The sequence below is a fragment of the Rhizopus delemar genome, genomic scaffold (genome assembly GCF_000149305.1).
Source record: "Rhizopus delemar RA 99-880 supercont3.2 genomic scaffold, whole genome shotgun sequence".
NCBI lineage: Eukaryota > Fungi > Mucoromycota > Mucoromycetes > Mucorales > Rhizopodaceae > Rhizopus > Rhizopus delemar.
This window is the reverse complement of record NW_027137828.1, coordinates 4,516,461-4,541,381: the sequence shown is the minus strand read 5'-3', so window position 1 is coordinate 4,541,381 and position 24,921 is coordinate 4,516,461. Positions and strand designations below refer to the sequence as shown.

Below are 24,921 nucleotides of genomic sequence, written 5' to 3'. Positions count from 1 at the left end.
AGGAATAGATAAGGGATTAGAATGGAAGAATGGGAGTATACAGATTGAACTTATGATGAATGGATGTCTTTGATTTATTAATGGATTGGATGCATATTGACAGCCCTTTTTAAATATCCATCTTGCACAGAAAAAGAAAAGGACAGAAAAATAAGCAGAAAACGCAGTATAATTCGCCATTTTTTCATTCTAATCTCGAAATGGAGTGTGGGGGGAATGTGAAATCTAAAAAAAGAAAAAGGGAAAAGAAAGAAATAGACTTGAAAACTAATATTTTATGCTTTCAACAACAGTCAAAGATGGCTTCAAAGATTGTTAAGCAAGCTGGTGCTCCAGTTGCTAATGAGTTCGAACTTTCCGTTGCCCAAGCTCTTGTTGATCTTGAGAGCAGTGTTCCTGATTTGAAACAACTCCGTGCTCTTCAAATCTCTGCTGCCAAGGAGGTAAGGACGATACACACACAATTTTTGAAGAATGGGTTTTATTGAAACAATTGTCGCGATCAGGTTGAGCTTGGTGCTGGTAAGAAAGCTATTGTCATCTTTGTTCCCGTCCCTAGCCTTGCTGGTTTCCACAAGATCCAAGCTAGACTTACCCGTGAGCTCGAAAAGAAATTCTCTGACCGCCACGTTGTCTTTGTTGCTCAACGCCGCATCTTACCCGTGCCCACTCGTCGCACGAACGGTAAACAACCCCGTCCTAGAAGTCGTACCTTGACTGCTGTCCACGATGCTATCTTGGACGATCTCGTCTATCCTACTGAAATCATTGGCAAGAGACTTCGCCAAAAGGTTGATGGCTCCAAGACCCTCAAGGTTTTCCTTGATGCCAAGGACGCCACCTCCCTTGAATACAAGCTCGACACTTTCTCTGCCGTTTACAAGAAGCTCACTGGCAAGGCTGTCACTTTTGAATTCCCCGCCAATGCTGAATTTTAAGTGAGAAAAAGAGACATTTGTATATTCATTGAACGGATTTTATTATAAAATAAAGAAATAATAGCATCGTAAAAAGAGAAAGGTTCAAAATGTTTAATTTGTAAAGACAATAGACATTTGTGTCCGCACCGGACAATTATTTTGAAAGCAGGAATTTATTCCTCCGCCAGTGTTTTTGGTTTGTGGAAGAAGAACAAAAACAAACCCAAGGGTGATGCCAGAAACTCTCTCTTTTCTCCACACCGTTAGGAATACCAAAAGTATGTATATCTATAATCTATGACCTAAATAGTAGACAGTGTTGGATGGATGATGCAAAGAAAAGAGATGGATGAATTCAAAAAAAAAGAAGAGTGAGAATTGATGAATTTCAGAGATTAATTTTTTTTTTTTTTCTTGTTTCTAGCATGTCCGACCACGAAGAAGTTATTGATAGCCAAGAAGTCGAAGTTGCTGTTGAAGCTACTACCGGTCAAATGTCCGTTGAAGATGCTCTTCAAGAAGTTCTTCGTCGTGCTTTGGTTCACGATGGTCTTGCTCGCGGTTTGAAGGAAGCCGTCAAGGCTTTGGACAGGTAAACAAAGATACAAGCTGACAGAGAAACGAGTTTTAATTCTTAACAGACGTCAAGCTCACTTGGCCGTTCTCGTTGAATCATGTACCGAATCCGAATACCTCAAGTTGGTTGAAGCTCTCTGTGCTGAACACAACATCAACTTGATCAAGGTCTCTGACGCCAAGAAGCTTGGTGAATGGGCTGGTCTCTGTAAGATTGACCGTGAAGGTAATGCCCGTAAGGTCGTTGGTTGTTCTTGTGTTGCTGTTACCGACTTTGGAGAAGAATCCGAAGCTATGAACGTTCTCTTGGACTGTAAGTTGTTGTGAAATGGAATGTGTATGTATCTAACGTATTTTTCAATAGACTTCAAGACTCGTTAAGTCAGTAACAAAAATACTAGTTTTTGTAAAAGCCATTGTATTTAAAAATAAAAAGTAACTACACTCATATACGTTTAAACCAGATATTTTATTTATAAAATTAAAAGTGACTGCAATGGGCGCGTGGTATGTTGAAGTATCGTATCGCTCCAGCTAGATAAAATGATGTTAAACTAAGAGCCCCTTGTGGGATAAAAGGAAAGAAGGAAAGGGAAGAGAATAAGTAGGGAAGTAAAGAGCTAGTTGTAAATGTGGAAGCCAATAAAAGAACCATTGCCCTAGGTTAAATGACAGTAGAGGTAACTTATCATGACATAGGAAGTCGAGTGCATGAAGGATAATGTATATAATCAAACAGCGAGGGATTACGCTCATATACTTGCTCATCAAAGCTTCATTTTTTCTTTTGATTTATGACCAAAAAAGGAAATGGGTCTTTTTATGATGTCAACATGGAGATGAACGAAAGAAGAAGCGACGAGTTCATCTAATTGCATTATGATTGCTTTGTTATGTTTTACAAGTTTAATTTATTGATAAATGGGCATTCATTCTTTTTGTTCAGAAAATATTGAATATGCAATCAATCACTCTCTTTTTTTATCTCGACATTTTTGACTAAGCAACCTAATCAAATAAAGAAATGAGATTGTAATTGTATTATACTGCTTTAATGCCTCACAATCAAACATTAGTACATAATGGATCTAGCTAACTTCGCTGTGAAGACTGATTCCGGTATAGAATTGAGCGCTTAAAATAAAATAACCCATTTCGGAAAAACTAATTTGTTTCTTGTTTACAAAAAACAAAACCTTGTGAGTACAGTATCCAGCTTTTGAAATGAAGCTATTACATGCTCTCTATTTATTTTCAAATCTTTAGCCCAAGTTTCAGCAGCGGCTGTAATTTTAAAAGTACTCGTACGGTGTTCTTCTGTAAGCAAGAAGAGAGCATTGGTAAAAAGGTATTGTTTCTGATTCTGGCTTTAGCCTAAGGTTTCCTACAAAAGAAACACCCACTCTGACCGCAAAATAATGCAAACATGTTTAGTGAAACGTTATTTAGTTTTTCCATCACTTTATCCGTATGGTTCCGAATAAGCAAAAGGCGCCTGTTTGCTTTTATTGAGCACGATATGATTACAGCTTATAAGTGCTTAGAATTAAAATAACACTTAATTTTCATTCTTGATCATTCCTTGTTCTTTGTTCACATGTTGATTAATAAGATTATCTTTAAAAATCTGGATGTTCTCGGTTAAACCTGAATAATGACAGTTGGTTGTGTGACTTTGTCGGAGAATAGAGTCCTATATAAAAGAAGGCCTGTTTATGTTTTATTCTATTTAATAGATTTTTAATGAGAAACAAAGATTTGCAGAACCTCATACAAGAAAAAATGTTTCAATATGAAATAATTACAGGTGTATATGTAATGGAGCCATGGGAGAAGATGACATTTAGTAAAGTACATGATGAATTGTCCTAATTGCCTATCAACTTATATCATTTAGATATAATTCTACTTGCCATTGTGAGCTTATCAGTCAAGACTCTATTCCAATTTACACACAAGATGTTTGGCATTGTTTCATAGCAACATGATATCACTGTACATATTTAATAATTAATTGAGAAATCATTCCAGAAAAATAAATTCCATTTTTAGTATTTTTATAATAAAATTTTATCCGTTCCTATTCATACGGTCTTTTAATTTTTTCTTCCATTGTGTAACACGCTGTTGTATTGTGTCACTTTCTTCTATGACATGTGATAGACACGCTGCGTAAAATAAGCCTGGTTCTTTGTTTGTTCTTGATAACAAATTGATCGTATTATTGACAGAACCAGTAACTTTAGATAATAAAAAGCTAAAAACAATCATTAGTTCTTCCCATTCCCTTTTCTTTTCTTTTTTTTTCGTTTACCAAATAGCAGCTAGTTGATCCTCTTCTTTTACTTGTAAATGATTTGCCCATTTTAAAAATAAATTACTCAACAATTCTTCATCGGCTGGTACTCTCAGTTTTGCTAATACAATAGCCTCTCTAAATAATTCATGCTTTTGGTATAAATCAATTGCTTCATAAATATGTGAACATGCAATATAACAACTAGCCGCCAGATGATATTTATTGGCTCTTTCCATCTTTTCAGCTTGTTTTTTCATTAAATCTATCCAAACATCTTTTCCGGCTACAAAAAATGCATTTATTTATTTATTTCTTATTTTATTTTATTTACCTTGTGGACTCATGGATAAAACTATCCAATCAGTTAAACATTCTTTGTTTTCATCAAATAATGTATCTACTTGTGATAGCATCAAGTTCATAGCTAATTGTTTATCAAAGCGACATTGTGTTGTTTCACTTAGTGACTCAATATCATTATTCAATTGAATTGATTTTTCTACAAAAAGAAAAGATAAACGTGAATTCCTTTATTATTTATACCTGCTCACCTTCAATTTCAACAAGTCTCAAAATATCTTCTTTATCTCCAAAAAGATGTGCATAGACATTATCATCTTCATCTTGTTCAAATATGCTCATGTATCTTGTAACAGTTGGGTCACATCGCTCTTCTTCTGTTAGCTCCTTGTTCTTTAATTCGTTAATAACCGCTTCTATTCTGCCTTCAAACATGACATTTGCTATACGCAAACACTTTTGACCTTTTTTGAGTTGACTAGTTGTCTTTTCTGATTGTTGTGTTTCAATCATCATATCTTGAGTGACCTGCACTATTTTTTGTTTCTTTGATTCATTTTGTTTTACATCACTTGTTGCAACCCTTTTCTTTTTTTCTTTGTTTAATTGGACTTTTTCCTTATCCAACAAACTGAACTTGGCTTTAAAGATACAGTTAACTTACATGCTTAAAAGAAATAATACATTTACTTACATTGAATAGGCTCCGATGTTTCATAATCAGAATAATTCCACTGATAAATAAACCTATCTTCACTACTACTAAACAAGTTTTGAAAATCTTCATGATTCCAGCAAATCGACAAAATCATTGCACGGTGTTCATCAAATACTGAAATCAGCCTATCCATTTCCCATACAGACACCAAACCGTCTTCTGTGCCCGAAGCAACAATATATTTGTTGGGTTCATGTGTCCATTTAAGCACAGTAATAGCCTTTTTATGTCCCTTTATTAATTTGTATGCTTCAGCTTGTGGAATGACTGTTTCTATTTGATCACTTAATAATAATGCACAGGAGGTTTTTTCGTATAACATTTACCTGTCTTGTTATTCAGCTTGTCTACTAAACTATGAATGGCAATTATGCCTTGCTCACAACCAGTAGCAAGATAACCATCTTTCCAATCCATAGCCATGATTCTTTTACGATGGCATATCGAAGCATATAATAACTGGAATGTGGTTAATGAATATACTTCAATGACGCCATCCATATGTCCAAAGGCAATATGATCTTTATTCACAGTCATACAGGTTCGATGAAAATCTTTCTTAGAGTTTAAACTGTCAGTCCATGCAATATTGTGCTGTTCTAAATAAGTGTTTAAAAGGACCGGTGACGATTCAGGTTCACGGGCGTTGTAAACAAGAATCTTGTTGCCACTGCAGGATAATAATGTATCTGTCATACATTCATCTTCTAATGCGGAAGATAGATCAGGTCCCCAGGCGAGAATAGGGCATTCCATTGTCTTTTGATATACTTTAAAAACTTGGTTGCGTTGATTCATAATATCGTAAATTCCAACACGTCCATATTCATTTCCATAAGCAAGTACACCTTGTCTTGAAGGATGATATACGATCTAAAGGCAATTTATTAATTGGATGCTTTTTGTAAAAAAGGACTTACGCTCTGAATTTTTCCATAAAGTTGTTTCCAAAATATAGTGGATTTATAATAGTCATGGTATTTATCTTTGTTATTTGACATGACTGACTCACCCTTTTTAAATTCCCAGAGTTTAATGGCATTATCACCCATACCTACAGCCATCTGATGAGGAGTAAGAGGAGATATGTCTAGAGCATAAGGAAATCCTGCTTGTGTTTTCATGATCTGTAAACAGCTTTTGTTCTTAACATCCCACTTGATTACTTGTTTATCTATTGAGGTGGTAATGCATTTTTTCCCCTGACTATACCAGTTAATAGTAAACACATTCCTACTGTGCTTCTCCAATCGTTCTGTGTTGCATATCTTTGCTCCAGATTCAGTGACATCAAACACAAGGATCGTACCAACATAACTGGACAAATAAATTTTATTGTCATAGCAAGGAGACCACGAGAGTTCAATCCAGAGTGACGTTCTTTGTTGCTCAGTAGATTTGGCAGGAGCATTAGGAATTCGGATAGAAGTGAATAAGGTTTGGGAGGGAAACTGATAGATAGCGATTCGCTTTAATCGCTTTGTGCTAAACGCTAAAAGAGGCCAGTATGTCGGGTCGTGTCTCTTTTGCCAATCAAGTGATTGTATCGGATCATTGTCACTCGCTATTTGATATACAGTCTTTAGATTTAAATCTTCTGTTATTTCCTCTATGAATATCAAGCCGTTCGCATAGCCAATAGCTGCATAATTCGTATTGTTGTACGTGACAGTGGAGATACAAGTCACTTCTGCTTTTACTTTGGTTAAACTGGTGATACCTTTCCCAAACGGCCTTGCTACAACTATCCTGCCATTCTTATCACCGGAAATAATGACGGGTCCATCTTGAAACACTTGAAGTGCTGTTATTTCGGCCTAAGATGCTTTCTTTTTTAGTCAATTTTTTTCCAACCCATTGCATCTTTTTCTTTTTTTTTTCTCAGCTTATTTACTTTGTGTTCTGAATAAGAAGTTGCCAAGGTGTTTGTCAAGGTATTCCAAACACGAACTATCTTGTCTACACCTGCTGTGAAGCAAAAGATGCCATGTGTAGCAATTGCATTTATTTTATCAAAGGATGCAGTAAAAGAGTTGAAGTATCTGAGTTCCTTTAAATCAAGCATAACAATATAATTACGCGTTGCATACAAAAAGAAGTGAGGATCCATAACTGCAGTGACATTAGACGAATACCAGTTGGGCACTGGAGGATAAGCTTGACATTTTGGGTATCGGCTTTCTAGATCCATTGTTGGGAGAAAAAGAAAGGGAAAGATAAACAGTCCGCAAATTAAGAGAAATAAATTTTTCTCTTTCTCTCTTCTTTTTCATTTTCAAAGCACGATGGAGGTTGATTTAAAGATTGTTTTACCAGGAGACGCGATTCCCGTGAACACAGAATCTACAGTTATATTAGGCCCTGGTTTGAGACAAGAAGGTGATGAAGTAGTTGCAACAAAAGCCGGAATTTTGCGTCATTTAGAATCAGGCAATCGATGGTGGATTGAAAGTAATCAGAAAAGAGTAAAAAGAAAATAAATATAAAGTAGAAAAGAATATTTATTATTTCGATAGTACGTTGCATCAACAGGTGAATCTGTCATTGGTACAGTAATAGCTAAATTAGGAGAATATTTTCGTGTTGACATTGGTACGGCTCATGCTGCCGTTTTGCCTATGCTGGCTTTTGAGGGAGCCACAAAACGCAACAGGCCCAACCTATCAGTTCGCTCCCTGGTTTACTGTAGAGTAGCTATGGCTAATCGGGATATGGAAGCAGAACTTGAATGTGTCAACCCCACAACAGGCAAAGGGGATGGATTTGGTGAACTTGTAGGCGGATATGTATTTACTGGTTCCTTGGGGCTCTGTAGAAGATTATTAAATCCCAATACACCCATATTGACTTTGTTAGGAGAGCATTTTCCCTTTGAAACTGCCGTAGGTATGAATGGCCGTATTTGGGTGAATTCAGAGGAACCCAATATTACTATTTTAATTGCAAATGCCATTCAACATTCAGAATACCTCAGCGAAGAGGAATGCCGACAAATGGTGAAAGATCTTATAAGCAAATTATAAATAACTTGTAAATAAACTATAAACATAAATTGCAACAATATCAGAAGAGTGGATAAAGTGAGCCCATTTTCTTTTCAAAAATTGCGAAAAGAGGCGTAGGCTGTTGAATATTCAACGTGTTATCAAGTCAAAATACAGCAAAAAAAATTCGCGAGTTTACATGTAACCAATTTAAAAACCACATTTTCTTTGCCAAGTGTTTTCATTAATTGTAAGTCGATCTAACGGCTGTGAATGATTAAGTTTTTTATATTTTTTTCTGTTCTATAATTAAACTTGGCTTAAATCAAAACAAGCAACGCCTTCTTTTTTTCTTTAAACCAATAGCTTTTGTATATGGTTTGTTATGCTGTTCTTCTCTATTAAAAATTATTCATACATAAAATACTTTATACATAATGAGCTGATACAATGACGTGTATAATTCTTACAACTTAATGTAATCAAAGTAAACAGCTTACAAACTGGGCTGAGGCTAGTGGATTGATGCGCCACCACAAAAACTAAGTTGGTTGTACAAGATTTTTTAGTGACCGGCGTTTATTTAAATCTGATTCTCACACAAAAAAGTATTTTTTTTTTATTTTTTTTCTATACAAAAATGGGTAATAAAACACAATAACAAAGAGCTATTCTTCTAGAGCTAACCTTGTATTCAGCATTATTAAACATATTCAGTGGAATACCAATTAAATATCTTTCACTTCTTATTCTTGTTGTTCAAAACAGTGCACTCATCTTGGTCATGCGCTACACTAGAGCTAATGTTCCTGAAGACAAGTTATATTTAGCTTCAACTGCTGTGGTAATGAGCGAGCTATTAAAGTCAGCTGCTTGTCTTTGTGTACTTTATTCGAGCTTTGATGCAAGAAAAAGATCCTTACAACGACTTGTTTCTCTATTAAATCGTGAGTTAATATTAAAATGGAGGGAGACAGCAAAACTAGCATTTCCAGCAGGATTATACCTTATTCAGGTAGCCTATTAAATAGTAAATTCAGCGTCCATCTGAACTAAATATTTTTTTATAAAAAAAAAGAACAACCTACAATATGTGGCTGCTTCTAATTTAGATGCTGCAACATTTCAAGTAACATATCAGCTTAAAATTTTGACAACCGCATTCTTCAGTGTGATAATCCTTAAGCGAAATCTTTCAAAATTAAAATGGATTGCCTTGGCTCTTTTGACTGTCGGTATTGCTCTAGTTAACTTACCAAAGAGTGCCTCAACAATTTTTATCTCTTATATCACGGGAAACAGTAGTATTATTTCAGATGCACAAACATCAGAAACAAGCACAGGAAACCAATCCAATTTGCAAGGTATAATGGCTGTACTAACAGCCTGTTTGCTATCTGGATTAGCCGGTGTATACTTTGAAAAGATCCTCAAGGCCCCTGCCACAAAACAATCTATACCAACAGATGACGATGAGGAAAACAAGAGAGCCATGTATCAGCAAGAGGAAGATGAGGATGAAGAAATTGCGGTCAAGAATCAAATATGGATAAGGAATATACAAATGTCATTTTTTTCTGTCATGTTGGGCTTGATCTTTGTAGTAATGCTTCAAGATGGTACTACTATTGTCGAAAAAGGATTCTTTGCTAATTACACAGTGTTGACTTGGATCGTGATTGGGATACAAGCCATAGGCGGATTGATTGTTGCGTTAGTTGTCAAATATGCAGACAATATCTTGAAGGGTTTTGCTACAAGTATCAGTATCATTCTGTCAAGTGTCGTCAGTGCATGGTTATTCAGCTTTGCCTTTTCTGGAGCATTTATACTGGGTGCAGCAATGGTCATCTACGCAACCTACTTATATGGCTTATAGACGTATACTCTAACGTATTAACCCAAAGTAAATGAACATTACCTCTGTGCTTTTAAACAGAGCTTGCTGTCGTCCATCAAACATACGGCTTATTTCTTTTTTTTTGTTATCATTATTAACCGCAATCACTGTATTTTTATTTAATATACGTTCATACATGTATTTATTGTCAACCAATTTTTCCAATAAAACCTTCAAAATAATATTTTAACAGTTAGTATTTCAAATAAAGGCAAATTGTCAAAAAAAAAAAAGAGTACAAAAAGGGGTGTACTAAGGAGTTTCAAGCAATTTGATTGGCTGAATTTTATGATTATGCTCATATTATTTTCGACTAAATATTAGCCAATCAAGCCTTCTTGGCTCAGATGGCAGAGCGTCTGCCTAGTAAGCAGAAGGTCGCCAGTTCGATTCTGGCAGAAGGCATTTCTCGATTAAGATGTGGTTGCCAACTCATCTTATTTTCCTTTCTTATGGTTTTTGCCATTGTTGAAGAAACCTTTATTGTTGCTTTCTTTTTTATTTTTTGAATGGGTGGTTGTTGTTGTAGCGAAGAATGTTGTAATGTTGTAGCACAAATGATGAAATTTTAAATCAAGAGAACAATGCTGATCACAAGAATAATTTTGATGTCCAGCGACATTGATGTCGTTCGACATAGATGTCAAACAACACAAACAATAAGCCACGCCAATTTTTATATAAATAAGATGAATATTTTTAAACAAAATAACATTATCCAATCCAATCCAATTCAATAAATCAAATCTTCTTACGCTTAAAAAGCAATCTTTTCTTATTGGATCACAATAACCTTTTCTTTTCTTTTTATTTTTACTTATTCTTTCTGATCTGATACCCGAGTTATCACAAATCAAGAAAGTTCCCTTTTATTTTTATCGTTTATCAAACAATCTTATTCTTAACCTTATTGATCTAAAAAGATCTGGTGGTCACTACTCAAAGACAATTTACTCTAAAGAACTGTTAAACGTTCAATCAAGTTACCTAAACTCAAGTCATTCAAGACTTCAAACCTCAATTTAAACAAATCTACATCACTTTAACACAAGCCAAGTCCCAAGTACTAACAAGTTACAGTGTCACGAATCTTGCCTGAATTCATACAGCAATGCAAACGCATACAACTCTATGTATTAATATAACTCTATGAATTCATACAAAAACTTTTATCAAAACATCACCAAAAACAACACATAATCAGAAAAACCAAAAAAAAATATATAAATAGCCCAATATTTCTTATTCTTTTTCTAACTTCACTTACTTACACTTACTTTTACTTACTTTACTTTGCTTTATTTACTTTACTTTTTGATTATTTTAATAAATATCATTCAAAGTAAATCTCTTCTATTTTTCTTTTATTTTACTTAACATCAAGAACAAGAAGTCCCTTGAAGTATATACACTTCATTGTAAATCCTTTTTATTTTACTTTTATTTTATCTTTTTATTTCACTTTACTCAAAATAGTTTGATCTACTTCAAAAGATCTGGTGGTCACTTAACGCAAGAAACTCACACTCAAATCATTACTCTTTTTGGAATCAAATCCTACATAAACCTTTGATCCTATATCAAGACTCATTCAATACAAACCTATTTAACACTCTAAAAACCTTACAAACTCCAATCTCACAATGTAACGAAAATGGCAATGAAGATGCACAGAGATTAGCCGAGTCAAGTCAAAAAGATAAAAAAAATTAAAAAAATGAAAAAAGTTAAAAAGATAAAAAATGTTGAAAATATAAAAAAGGTCAAAAAAATAAGAAAAGCTAAAAAGAAAAAAAGAAATATTATACATATATATATATCCCATCTTTTTGTCAGTCAGTTTAAATAAATCATATATTTCTACTCAATAATTAACAAACTTTAACAAGAAAGTCACTTTTCTCTTAAACTTTTTACTCTACCTTAACTTTTATCAAGAATCATCGTATTGATCTTACACATAAGATCTGGTGGTCACTACTTATCAAGCATCTGCTAAAATCTTATATAACACAACAACTTACAAGGCTATCACGACCTTAAAATCAAGCTTTACAAGCAATCTTAACTCAAATTAACTCACATTCAATAAGCCAACCTTTAAAATAACATTATCTTCCCTTTGTCTATAAAATAGACAAGTTTTTTGTTTCTATTTTACTTCATTTCTCTTGACTTCTCTTATATTTACTTATCTTAAACAATTTAAATATATTTTATCAATAAATCAAGTATCTTTATCCCTGAATCTTTTAGTATAACACTCTTAAAACACAAGCAAGACAAGTCCCTTGAAGCCAATTATCTTCATTGTAAACACTTTCAAAACCCTTATTAAATTATTTTATTACAAACAAGTCTGATCTACTTAACAAGATCTGGTGGTCACTTACTACAAGCAAACCAAATTTACCCATTTAAGCACAAACCTTTGATCTCAAATTCTTTTACACCCTAAAGAAAAGTCAAATTTACTTCTAAACTCTTGAGGCCATAACGAGAAAAACGTTAAAATTACAGCAGTATTGTAACACACTTGATACAAAAAAGAACTATACCACGAGAATTGAACGAATGCAGACAGCTATATGAATACAGTAAGCTGTATGAATACAGACAGTTGTTTGAATTCAGATGGCTATATAAATTCATACAAAAATTTACTTTACAAAAAATCAAAAACAACAGATAACTAGAAACCCCCAAAAAACATATAAATACCTCGACATGTTAACAGCAACAAGAACTTAATTACTTACTTTTTGATTATTTTAAAAAATATCATTCAAAGTAAATCTCTTTTATTTTTCTTTTATTTTACTTAACATCAAGAACAAGAGTCCCTTGAAGCTAATATAATTCATTGTAGGTCCTTTTTATTTTATCTTTTTTTTTTTTTTTTTTTTTTTTTTTTTTTTTTTTTTTTTTTTTTTTACTTTCTCAAAACAGTTTGATCTACTTTACTAAATCTGGTGGTCACTTAACGCAAGCAACACATACTCAAATCATTACTCTTTTTGCAATCAAATCCAACCTAAACCTTTGATCTTATATCAAGAATTTTATTTTTATAATCTCTATTTACAATAAAAAGAATATCTTCAAGGATCTACATGTTAAAATTTTCTGATCCCTTACAAACACAACAAGTCAAGGCCTTTGAAATCAAATTACCTTCATCGTATCAATCTTATCTCTTATCAAGAAAGCTCTTTATTACTTTTTACTGTTTGAACTACTTTACAAGATTTGGTGGTCACTACTCGAAGCCAATTTACTCTATCCAAAGAACTGTTAAACATTCAATCAAATTAATTAAACTCAAGTCATACAAGGCTTCAAAATCCAAACTAAGCAAATCTACATCACTTTAACACATCCAAAATCCAACTACTAACAAGTTACAATAGCAAAAGTGTAGCTATGATTATGAAGATATGAACTCCGAAACATCTTACAATTTTTAACTGTTGACATTTTGTAAATCACTATGCAAATTGTCAATATTTTACCTACTTGACTATTTGATATTTTTTTAAACCACATCAAAATTTTTAATCTTTGCCAATATTTTTACGTCTTGTAAAAATGGAACTTTATATTAGTTTTTTATTCTCTTCACTTCTCTTTGTGATATTTTTATATAAATAACCAATAAATCAAGCATACTTTTATCCCTCAAAAACTCTCTAATTACTTTTATATAAGAATAAGACAAGCCCCTTAAAGCAAATCATCTTCATCGTAAATCTTTTTAATACTCCTATCAAGCAACTCATACACAAATCATTACTCTTTTTGGAATCAAATCCTACTCAAACCTTTGATCTTGCATCAAGACCCATTTCAATCAAATCGATTTAACGCTATAAAAACCCTACAAGCTCTAATCTTACAGTAATCAAGATTCGAAAAAAAAAAAAAAAAAAAAAAAATTGGCTAAACAAAGTAATATTTTGTAAGCTTCGTAATCAAAAATTGATTTTGTAATCTTTTGTCTTTATATAAACTATATTTATTTACATAAATTTTCATTTGACAACATAATACACTGATAAATTCTTGTCGTAAATCAAACCAAATCTATGTCTTGTTTTATGAGTTCAACTAATTCATAGCCAACAATTTATTATATATTTGGTTTCAATGATTGCTTTTTTTTTTTTTTTTTTTTCTATTTATTCCATTTTAATAAATTAAGGAGATGTTTGTTATGATTGATGATAATCAAAATAAACATTTATTGAAGTAAAGATATTTTTGCTTTAACTAATTCGATTTGCTTTTTTATGATTTCATTCAAACACAAGCTTGATTTACTAGGTTTATTTGAGTAAGTTGTAAAGGTACTGTTGCTTTCTTTAGACTGCACACTAAGAAACAGGATCAGTTTACTTAAAAACGGTGAATTTTACTAAACTTTTTATAAATATCTGCTATTGAGTGAATCAAGTAATTTTCAATGGCATAAAATAGCTTTTCTACTAAATCATTATTTTGTAGAAACTCATGTTGTATTATTAATTCTTGTATGATTTTATGATTCTTTTGAATTAAAGATAACATCATTTTACTTTCTTGTATATAAACAAACAGTAAAGAATAAATAAGTCCTTATTTTACCAATTATTAATTTCTTGCTTTATAATTAAATCTAAAAGTACTTCATTTTGGTCAATAATGTATTCTAATAAAATAACAGATTCTTGTTCAAAAGACATGTAAACAACTTTTTGTGTGACACCTTTTCGGCTTTTATCCGATTTCCCATCTTTCACACATATCACATGACAATACTTTTTTTTTTTTTTTTTTTATATTTTATTATTCTTTTGCTTTTTCTCTTTCTTTTTGTACTTTTTTTTTTTTTTCTTTTTTGGGATGTTTGGGCGTGATCGTGTTTCTTCTAATATTCAATATACACAAATACATGATGAAGAAGAAGAACACAATACTCTTTTGCTTATTCATCATCCAAATTCTGTCTTAGTCGCTAACCACCACGGCGAATGTCATATCGTCCCTCTCTTATCTCAATCAATACAATTCACTCCTCATTCACCCACAAAAAGTTCATTTTCAAATGCCACACGTCGTTTTTTTCAAACAAAGTTACCGATAGTCTTTCGAAAAGATATGGCAATCACTGCCTCATTTGCCTCCTTACCGGCTGTGATAATTGCTGACCTTCAAAATGGTAATGTACCCACAGCGGGTTTGAATGATCAAGGCTGGACGATTGTTCACAGAAGACGATATAGAGGAAAGAATGGTGTGGGAGAAACAAGACACAATAATACAAAGTCTCCTGCTTCTTCTCTTTTTGATTTTGTGGTCGATGAAGAAATTGATCCTTCTGATCAAGTTACTTGTTCTGTATTTGTAAAGTGGGAAACAGATGATAACAATAATGATTCATACAAAATGACAAATACAATGTCTTCTTTGCAAAAGAAAGATGAAAGGGTAATAAAAAAAAAGGGAATTGATTTCTTTTATTCATCTTTATTATAGTACTTTAAGGATCCTATACCCGAAACACCAGAAAAGTTCCTTGAAATAGTCCAGTCAGTACACACGGCGATTGAAAATAATATGCAACCCACTCGTATCAGCCAAGGTTCCAGTGGTTCTTATTTTTGTAGAAATATAGAAGGAAAAATAGTCGGTGTCTTTAAACCAAAGAATGAGGAGCCTTATGGTCGATTGAACCCAAAATGGACAAAATGGATACACCGGCATTTATTTCCTTGCTTTTTTGGGAGATCTGGATTAATTCCTAATTTGGGTTACATCTCAGAGGCAGCGGCATCTTTAATTGACAGGAAACTGGGAACTAATATCGTACCTTATACAGACGTCATCCATTTAGCTTCATCTTCCTTTCACTATGATTATCTGGATAGAAGAGCCAATCGGATACCACCCAAGATAGGTAGCTTCCAATGCTTTTTGACAAATTATAAAGATGCCACTGTCTTTTTCAGAAAACATCCTTTTGGTATCGAGAAATCTGTAAGCAGTCGAGGTAGTACGAGCAGTTTGATCGTCGGAAGGACTGTTTGGGGCGGGTGTCTGGGTAGTACGGATGAAATGAACGAGGATAGTGGTGAGATGGACAGTAATACAAAGCAAGAGGAAGGACAATTCAGATGGACTGTACAACTTCAGAATCAGTTTAGACGCGAGTTTGAACAGCTTGTCATCCTGGATTATCTCATGCGAAACACAGATCGAGGATTGGATAATTGGATGATAAAATACTGTCCTGGCAAAAAAAACAATAGTAGTAATCAAAGCTGTTACAGCAGTTTACATGAAAATGATGAAGAAGAAAAAGAGCATATTCATGTCGCAGCTATCGACAACGGGCTCGCTTTTCCTTATAAACATCCAGATCAGTGGCGCTCTTATCCTTATGGTTGGACTGCTATGCCTGATGCACTTGTAAATCGACCTTTTTCAGAAGAGACCCGCCATCAATTTTTACCTATTCTATCAGACCCACTTTGGTGGAGAGAAACCGTACGAGAGATGAGAGGACTATTTGAATTAGATGATGACTTTGATGAAAGAATGTTTCAAAGACAAATGGCAGTATTAAAAGGACAAGGATTTAATATTGTACGAGCATTAAAGGATCCTTCAGCTGGACCGATTGATTTAGTAGCGATGGAAAGAGTAGTTATAAAACAAGAAGAGATATTAATCGAATTCAGTGAGAAAGCATTACAAAGTAGATGTGATTTCGGTTATAGAATACCAAATAAACGATCAAATTCATTAGATGCTATAGCCAACAGCATAATGACCAACAATACCCGAACAGTAGAAAGAGATCAAAATTGGAGGCAAAAAGTGAAAAATAGATTATCCATCGACTTGGGACCTAAAGGAAGCCTGTTTAATAAAAAGAGAAAAAATAATTACGATAGAGCATTCGATAGTGATGGAGATCTATCAGAAGAAGAAGAAGAACTTGTGCCACCTAAAAAAGTAACAATTATTATGGAAACAATTGAAATTGTGAATAGTAGAACATACTTTACATGCTGTTAAAATATTTATGTTGTTATTATTATTACTTTATTAAAATAATTAAAAAGTTACTAGCATTAAAACTGTAAACTTTTTTTTTTTTTACATCTGTAAACCAATGTTTCTATTTTATTATAGTCAATTAGAGTAGCATAATAAAAGGATAAACATAAATTAGAGGAAAAGTGTACAGTACTCTAAAAGTAACATAGACATCCTCTTGTTCTATCGACATAGTAACTGAGTAAGTGCTTGTTATTAAATTATATGAAGTAATAATTTCAAAAGATTCAATAAACTCTCCACTGACAGACGCAGTCCTTGATAAATTGATAACAAATTTTTTATATTGTATATCAGAAAGACTGTTCAAATAAATAGATTTACTGTTTATTTTTCATAAAGATAAAAATGGGCATCGAAATATAGAGTAAAAGTGTCAAATTATAACAGTAGACAGCTCATTGAATTCAAAAGATCATTTCTAACAATAAAATTTGCTTGCACTCATCTATTACTTGTCACAGTGAGCTTTTATTCTTGTGCTAAACGTTTAGGATCCTTTTCGGCACTATTTTAAAGAAAAAGTGCAAACTCCGGAACTTCTAGGCCAACCATAGCACGTTTTTTAAGGTTTAATCTACAAAAGTGGAAAAACAAATTTTCCACCAACGAAAAAGCTATTTAGCATGAATACAGAGAACATTAACAATTTTTTTTTTTTTTATATATATTTCTTTCTTCTTTTTCTTTTTATTTTCTATTTTACTTTACTTCATATGCATGTACACATAAAATAAAGGTGCAGAAATGAATGAAAGTAACTCAAACGATGACAGCTTTCATGATAATCCAAAGCTATCCAGACATCCTTCTTTTTTATACAAACGAAAACCAATACACTTTCAGTTGTGGCTAAGCACAAGAAAGCGTAGAAGCCTATCTGTTCCTGATTTACACAAACTAAAGAAAGAGTGGGACTTGTATCAGCAAGTACACAGCCATTTGGATAATGCTAGATCGCTGCAGGTAATTCTTTGAGTGTATTACAAGGATTTTAACTTTTTCCAAAATAGATTGACCTGTTGAATATAAGAACTTATACAACAATCAAAAGACCCCAAATGAGGGTAAAAATGGGCGCCTTGCAATACTATTCAAAATGTGTAGATGTTCCTACAGGTGATTGGAACGAAGGCTTTATCTTTACAGTATCCTATCATGCTCAATTATTTAATACAGTCGAAGTAAACGTTAAAGCTGTAAAGATACTGTTGTTATTAACACATTCTTTTAGTTTGATTTATATGACAAACCATCTAAGCTCTGGCCATCATCAATGAAACATGTGGGTAAAGCCAAGTTGAAATTATCCAGTCTTGCGGGAAGAAATGAAGTGTTTGTAACGTAAGAAACCAAGTTTTAAATAACCCCTTTTTTATGTACTTGTATATAATAGGTTTATACCAATATATGAATACCATTCCCATCGCCTATTACCATCTGATTATAAATCAAAATTAGTCAATATTGTAGATCCTAATACAGTATCCAAAAAAATTGGCGACCTTCATTTAATAGGCTCCATTCAGGTTCGAATCAGATATAGGTTTCAGCAGCCAATAGATACACCAGACTGTTTACCGACCTTATCGGATAAACAAAGTTCAGCATCCTCACTCCATTCTATCACAAGTACGAAATCGACATCAAGCTCAGAAAACCACAACGATAGAAAGACGTCTTATGGTCAAGGCGAGCTGGCACAAAGCCAAGAAGACGTGAATGATCTATTTCAGGACCGGTTGACTCGCATCATGTCTACTCGTGTACCATCTGAGCAGAGCCTTAAAGCACCAAACATGAAACATGAATCTGAAGACAATGTATCACCATCCGATCATCACCATCACTTTAGTTGGCTGTTTAGACCATTAAAAGACGCTCCAAAATCCTCTCGAGGCAGACGTTATGGGTTCTCTCAGACGGACTCTGATGACCACCTGCATTTCAATCCAGACAACAGCCAAAGTCAGGACAGCTTGTCACTCATAGAACTGTCCACAAGGAGAAAGCTCACGCACAAGGCTCGCAAAAAGGCAAAGCATATTATTCATAGTGTGAACTTTGGTGATAGAGATTTTGCTACTCAGTGGATGCAAGATTCATTCAACGATATTGCAATCTCTTACCCTATGATTGATAAGCTTGTCGGTATGGTCGTCAGCAAACAAACAAGAGCCATGGTAAGAGCCATCATTAAAACAGCAAATGAATTTGGACAGGGATTTAGAGTGACCGGCTTCCAATTGCTGAAGGCGGCCTTGTTCATTCAAAAGTTTTACGAGACTTTACCACCCGCTCCGGTATCCAGACCTGTGCAAGATATTGCGCTAATAGATGATGCTTGTCATTATTTCGGGTATGCATTGATTGCTTATGGATGGCGTGGTTTATATTACTTGGGTGCTTACGCTCAATACATGCGCGGCTTTAAAGATCGAAGGTCGAATCGGATGGCTATCATTCGATATCTCCAACTGAATCCGGAAGACTTGCTTGGGTACGAATACGCATTGCGTAAAGGGGCATCCTTTCAGCCTAGTTATTTTATCGCTATTGATCGATCACGAAAGTCTATTATGTTGAGCATTCGTGGCACTTGGAGCCTTTATGATGCGATCACTGATCTTGTATGTGAATACAGACCGTGGAAGAAAGGATTGGTCCATTCAGGCATGTTGGCATCTGCGCAGTGGTTTTATACTAGTATTATACCCCAAATATTTAGATATATTAGTCACCACCACAAGGAATTAGATCGCTTCATCATCACCGGACACTCACTTGGAGGCGGTACCGCAGGTCTACTGACAATGATGGTTGCAGATCAAATAGATCAGCTCAGGGAGATTGCAAACAACCCCTTGTTTGATTTACATTGCTATAACTATGCCCCTACAGCAGCTTGTTCTGAAGATTTGGCGAAACAGTATGAGCAGTTTATTCACAGCTTTATTTGTCATGACGATATAGTAGGACGATTGTCGTATGGATCGGCAATGAAATTAAAAGAATTGATATTGGATACAATAAGTACATACAACACGTTGGGCGGATTTAGAAAAGTATGCACACAATGAACAAAAAAAAATCTGTTTTTCTTACAAAAACTTTTTAGACGATAACACATCATGAATCACGAAAGGTATGTCTTGATATTATTGGTAAAAGACGAGATGAATTGAACAATATAACAAAATCAATGTACCCATCTGTAAGTATCTTTTTCCTTATTTTATCCTAGAAAACTAATCCTTTGTTCTCCATAAGCTGTATATACCCGGTAAAATTGTACAAATTCGACGTGAGAAGGATAAAAAAAAGAACACAAATGAAGAGAAAGACGATGGATATGTAGAAGTATCTAAAAACAGGAGAAGCTCAGTAGCAGTGATGGAAAACATTTCAAAGCATCTACCAGGGGCAAATTCAACACAGTATTCATTACATTATACAGCCTCTACCATAAGTGATGAAATGGCACTAACAAAGACATGTATTGAAGACCATATGATTACTGCTTATTATGAAGCCTTTACAGCTATAAAAACACATTATTTAAAAGACAAATAAATTTTGTGCTGTTGACTATATAATTTTTTTTATCGTATAATTTATATATGATTTCTCTTGGGCTGCTTGTTGAAGTGAACGATAATATCAAAGTAAGAATGACAATCATCTAGTCGTGGATAAAACGAGAGTTATGGTTATTATCAAAGCATCACAAGCTTGATCTAAGCTATTTATACACTGGTTTCTTTGACTAAACCGTCCATTGAATACGTCATTTGGAATTAAACATCATTTACGCTTTATAATCAAGTCGAAATCGATTATAAATCATTGACGGATAAAGTATGGCTTTCATGCAAACTACTTTTAATAATCTTAACGTATCTGTGTCTTTGCTTTCAGATACCATAAAGGTTTTCTTACTCTCTGATTCATAATCTCTTAATTTGAACTATTAATGAGGTTTGACTTTAACCAGGGCATCCTGTTTCGTTGTTTAAGTTTTTTAATATAGATAATAGACAACGAATAATTGTATTCAACTATCAGCACAGTTATCTTGTCATTGGTAAACAGAGACGAATCAATACTGTCAGTATTTTTCATCATTCATCTACCTGAATTCAGCTACAATGACAACCGATTCATTGAATTTGCTGTTTGCTTTGTTGAAACAATATATCAAAGTTTATTACAGTTCTGCCATTTGGTAACTTTGGATTCTCTGCTTTCTACAGTTATTTTTTGGATTATTTCATGATTTGTGTGTTGAACCAGTAATATCTGGCTATAGTCTGACAAAAGTATGTATGTTGTTCATAACATATATACCAGCATAATAAAGTATAATTGAGGTAATTTTTAGTTTTTTATAAGTGGAATAAAACTATATACAAAATAGACTTGGAAGAGAATATCAAAAGCAGAAAATTGTGTTTAACCTAAAGTTGATTTAAAAGGCTCTTAAAATTCATTCTTTGGGGAATTATTGGAGATTTGACAACAAATGAATACTTGTAGCTTGAATTCGTTGCGTTATTGAAGTTTGAAAGCTCTTTAATGAAGATTTTCATCAGCATGTAAGTTTTACTATTTACAATAAAATCTCAATTCCTTATGAAGGGAAGCTGAAAGAAACTGAAGAGAATGATATCTCCAAGTTTCTGGTTTTTATTATGGGCGCAGATAGAAAGTCAACGATGCGTTTTATGTGCTGAAGAGCAAAGACGATAAACACAAGCAAGAATGCTTTTCTTTGTAAATTCAATTCCGTTTGACCAAACTAGAAAAGATGGTTTTCACTATCTTATTTTAATATCTTTCCATTGATTTAATACCATTCACATTCTCAACTTCTATCTAGAGCCATGGGTATCAATAAACCTATATCAATATCATAGATTATCGGGTATATATTAGTCTTCATATCGACAAATATGCAAGACTAAAGCTTGATACTCAATTTTATTCGTATATATATATACATGGCTGTTATTTTTCAGTTTTAGAACAGTCAGAATTATCATTTCAAGAGCCACAAAATTTGTCAAGATGATAAGACAGAAAAAGATTTCACAATACATATTATAGATATATATGCCAGTCCTTTTTATTTAAGCAAAACAGTATATAGTTGACAATAAAAAAGGCAAATAAATATTCAAATAAGAGCAAATCAATTCGAAAACACTATGCACTCGAAATATTATCTTAAATGATCTAGCTTCTTCTTTCAGAGTATCTTCTATTTTTGCCAAAAAAAAAAAGTTTTTTATTATCAGTCTGTTTTTTTTAATTCTCAAATGATACGACAATATAATATGTGTTTACCTATGGATGTAACATTATATATAAAGAATAACGTGCATCTAAACTTCCGAGCAATCAACAGAGCTGACCACTCATTTTTAACCTTAATCGTTAGTCCTCCACGTTTTTATTTAAAAGTGGTTGGAACTACTGTCTCCGATATCAAAAGAAAAGAATATACAAACTGTTGGTTTTTAATAAATGATACAAGTATTAAAAGATGTTTACTTTTTTATTTGTACACTAATCTGCATAAAATCTTTATGAAGATTTTAAAGACCTATTATCACTCCTCTTCCCCTTTTCTTTTTTTTTTGAGGATTACAAGTGAAAAGTAAAGCAAATATCTTATTCTTCATTTTATGATTAGTACAATTTTTGTTTTCTTGAAAGAAATCCTTACTGTTGTCTTTTACAAAATAGATGAAAGGAGAGAGCACTCATAATCATGTGTAACATAATATGCAATGAGGTTTGATTGGCAAATGGCTTTAACATGAGAAGAAAAAAAGAGTAAAAATAACCATAGAAAAAGCTCAAAATTACTAAGCTAACTTTACCAAAGCTGACTACTATAGGGAATAATCAAAAGTTACTTCTATAACTTTCCAAAAGAAGCTTATCCTGTTAATGACTATGTAATTTTTTTTTTATTCGTTGCCTAAAAAAATAATGAAATACAAAAATCATGCTGTGCTACTTTCATTATTTACTTGCATGAGCTATTTAAATAAATGATGGTTTATCGACTTGAAATACTTTTATTAAAACCAATCGAATGTGCTTTGAATGCTGCGTTTCATCCTTTATTGCTTTCAACTCTATAATCCAAGTAAAGATGCGAATGAAGTAGCTTTTTTTTTTATTTTTTTATTTCTCAGGTTGTCTGAAATACGGTATGTAAAAGAGCAAAATTGGAGAATGATAAAGTAAGCATAAAGTCAAGAAAATACCTCAATAAAATATGGATACCAAACTTACTGTAAGCAATGGGTTTTTCTTATATCGTTTGAAAAATATAAATACACAGTTTTTTTATATCCTAAAAAATATTATTCTCAAAATCCTCATCATCTACTGTGTAAATATATAAATTCATAAATTTATTCCATAACTATAATTCACTTAGTAGTAGTTATCTAAATTCGCATGTTGTATCCCAACATATTTTAAACATAATTCATATTCAATTTATAAGAAATCAGAGTAATGAATGCTTTGCAAAGATTTATTACAACCTTTTCTCTATTACTCGGTCATAACTAAATTTATTCCTTTAACTCAATACAAGTTGTTATGATATAGCCCCTTGTGCAATGGCACATTAATGAAAAGTAGATCCACTTAATAGATATAAACAGTCCATTCACATAATCAGAAACAGATCTTCATATTAAAGGTTATCCATACTAGACCTACAACTATAATTAATTAAAATATTTAATTGAATCTTTATGAAAAAAGTATAAATACTAGATACAATGATTTTTTTATTTTATTTTTTTTTTTTTTTTTTTTCAGTCTCGTTGAATTTTATAGTCTTTTTATCTTACAAGATATCACAACACAGCCTTTTTTTTTTATCTTATAAGAAATCACCATTCTCATCGCTCTCATCATACCCATTACCATTATTTATAGTATAAGTATATAAAGTTATAAATACATTCCATAATTATAGTGCGTTCAATGACAGCTGCCTCATGATGCTTCAAATACCCAAAATTCATCACATCTGATCATTATTTATCTTTGGCTAATTATATACTGAATTGTTAGCTTTGGGATCAATCTACTCAAAAGTCGTTACCATCTCGGCAGTCTGAACCACTTGCCTCAATACTGCTATGTAATTTTATACTGTCCCGGCTTGTAAGAACGAATAACTAGTTCTGAACCGCTCTTACATGATATCCCTTGTGTACAAATGCACGCTTTCTTAGTGCATTCTTTGGTTGACTTCAAGAGACTTGATCTTCTTGTATGATAAGGTAAAGATCAAAGTGCTTTAATAAAAAAAAAGGGGGGAACTTCAGATTTATTTGAATAAAAGATATTTCAAAAATAAATTTAAGTAAGCCTGTCGTCAGTGTAAAAGAGAAAGAGACAAAAGAAAGGTCCTTTCATAAGAAAGAAATTTAAAAATTATTGAAAAAAGTGAAATTGATTACTTGGGTAGTTTTAATAAATATATACATATGCGGCATTACTATTCTCATTCTTATTCTTACAATAAAAATAAGAAAATATTATTTGCATAACAAAGGCTACTGATTAAACTTTTGGTTACAAATTTGCTGTAATTTTTCCCTTTAATGGTTTATAAGAGTTAACGGTTATGGAATAGAGTAAATTTGATGAAACGAATAGTAAGACAAGATTTGAATCGAGTTTTGATGTTTGGTTCGCTTGCTGTAGATGACCACCAGATCTTGTAGAGTAGATAAATTTTGTTTTGATTCACAAAAAGAATTTGTTTAAACCTGTAACATTGCTTGGATTTATCGGGATAAGGTTTAAATAAGCATAGGTTTGAGTTGTAATTGATATAACAATTGACTTTGTGTGTGTTAGATTTGGTTTGATTCATTTGGCGTAGTTACCACCAGATCTTGTAAAGTACATCAACCTTGCGCTGAATAAAGTAAAAAAATAAAAAGATAAAATAAAAAGGACCTACAATGAATTATATTAGCTTCAAGGGACTCTTGTTCTTGATGTTAAGTAAAATAAAAGAAAAATAAAAGAGATTTACTTTGAATGATATTTTTTAAAATAATCAAAAAGTAAGTAATTAA

General features: G+C 32.8%; 8 protein-coding genes and 1 non-coding gene across 9 annotated transcripts; 8 read left to right on the top strand and 1 right to left on the bottom strand.

The window, feature by feature from the left end:
- Positions 1 to 299: 299 nt before the first annotated feature.
- On the top strand, positions 300 to 938 carry RO3G_04000 (40S ribosomal protein S7; the record flags this gene model as incomplete). Its single annotated transcript, XM_067658590.1, has 2 exons — positions 300 to 443; positions 507 to 938. 2 exons carry the CDS (start codon positions 300 to 302, stop codon positions 936 to 938), a joined length of 576 nt encoding a protein of 191 aa, XP_067514691.1.
- A 407-nt stretch (positions 939 to 1,345) lies between these two features.
- RO3G_03999 (uncharacterized protein) lies at positions 1,346 to 1,877 on the top strand (the record flags this gene model as incomplete). The annotated part of the gene is made up of 3 exons (XM_067658589.1): positions 1,346 to 1,512; positions 1,562 to 1,809; positions 1,861 to 1,877. 3 exons carry the CDS (start codon positions 1,346 to 1,348, stop codon positions 1,875 to 1,877), a joined length of 432 nt encoding a protein of 143 aa, XP_067514690.1.
- Positions 1,878 to 3,806: 1,929 nt separating this feature from the next.
- Positions 3,807 to 5,877, bottom strand: RO3G_03998 (uncharacterized protein; the record flags this gene model as incomplete). The annotated part of the gene is made up of 6 exons (XM_067658588.1): positions 3,807 to 4,078; positions 4,127 to 4,294; positions 4,347 to 4,628; positions 4,790 to 5,086; positions 5,140 to 5,686; positions 5,734 to 5,877. The coding sequence occupies 6 exons, from the start codon at positions 5,875 to 5,877 to the stop codon at positions 3,807 to 3,809; spliced, it is 1,710 nt and encodes a 569-aa protein (XP_067514689.1).
- Positions 5,878 to 7,098: 1,221 nt separating this feature from the next.
- On the top strand, positions 7,099 to 7,836 carry RO3G_03997 (uncharacterized protein; the record flags this gene model as incomplete). The annotated part of the gene is made up of 2 exons (XM_067658587.1): positions 7,099 to 7,278; positions 7,330 to 7,836. The coding sequence occupies 2 exons, from the start codon at positions 7,099 to 7,101 to the stop codon at positions 7,834 to 7,836; spliced, it is 687 nt and encodes a 228-aa protein (XP_067514688.1).
- Positions 7,837 to 8,581: 745 nt separating this feature from the next.
- On the top strand, positions 8,582 to 9,676 carry RO3G_03996 (UDP-galactose transporter; the record flags this gene model as incomplete). The annotated part of the gene is made up of 2 exons (XM_067658586.1): positions 8,582 to 8,812; positions 8,876 to 9,676. The coding sequence occupies 2 exons, from the start codon at positions 8,582 to 8,584 to the stop codon at positions 9,674 to 9,676; spliced, it is 1,032 nt and encodes a 343-aa protein (XP_067514687.1).
- A 353-nt stretch (positions 9,677 to 10,029) lies between these two features.
- On the top strand, positions 10,030 to 10,102 carry RO3G_19041. Its single transcript has one exon. It is a non-coding gene; the product is annotated as a tRNA-Thr (tRNA).
- Positions 10,103 to 14,833: 4,731 nt separating this feature from the next.
- RO3G_03995 (uncharacterized protein) lies at positions 14,834 to 16,756 on the top strand (the record flags this gene model as incomplete). The annotated part of the gene is made up of 2 exons (XM_067658585.1): positions 14,834 to 15,079; positions 15,212 to 16,756. The coding sequence occupies 2 exons, from the start codon at positions 14,834 to 14,836 to the stop codon at positions 16,754 to 16,756; spliced, it is 1,791 nt and encodes a 596-aa protein (XP_067514686.1).
- Positions 16,757 to 17,871: 1,115 nt separating this feature from the next.
- RO3G_03994 (uncharacterized protein) lies at positions 17,872 to 18,212 on the top strand (the record flags this gene model as incomplete). The annotated part of the gene is made up of 2 exons (XM_067658584.1): positions 17,872 to 17,997; positions 18,195 to 18,212. 2 exons carry the CDS (start codon positions 17,872 to 17,874, stop codon positions 18,210 to 18,212), a joined length of 144 nt encoding a protein of 47 aa, XP_067514685.1.
- A 340-nt stretch (positions 18,213 to 18,552) lies between these two features.
- Positions 18,553 to 19,878, top strand: RO3G_03993 (uncharacterized protein; the record flags this gene model as incomplete). The annotated part of the gene is made up of 1 exon (XM_067658583.1): positions 18,553 to 19,878. One exon carries the CDS (start codon positions 18,553 to 18,555, stop codon positions 19,876 to 19,878), a length of 1,326 nt encoding a protein of 441 aa, XP_067514684.1.
- Positions 19,879 to 24,921: the final 5,043 nt, after the last annotated feature.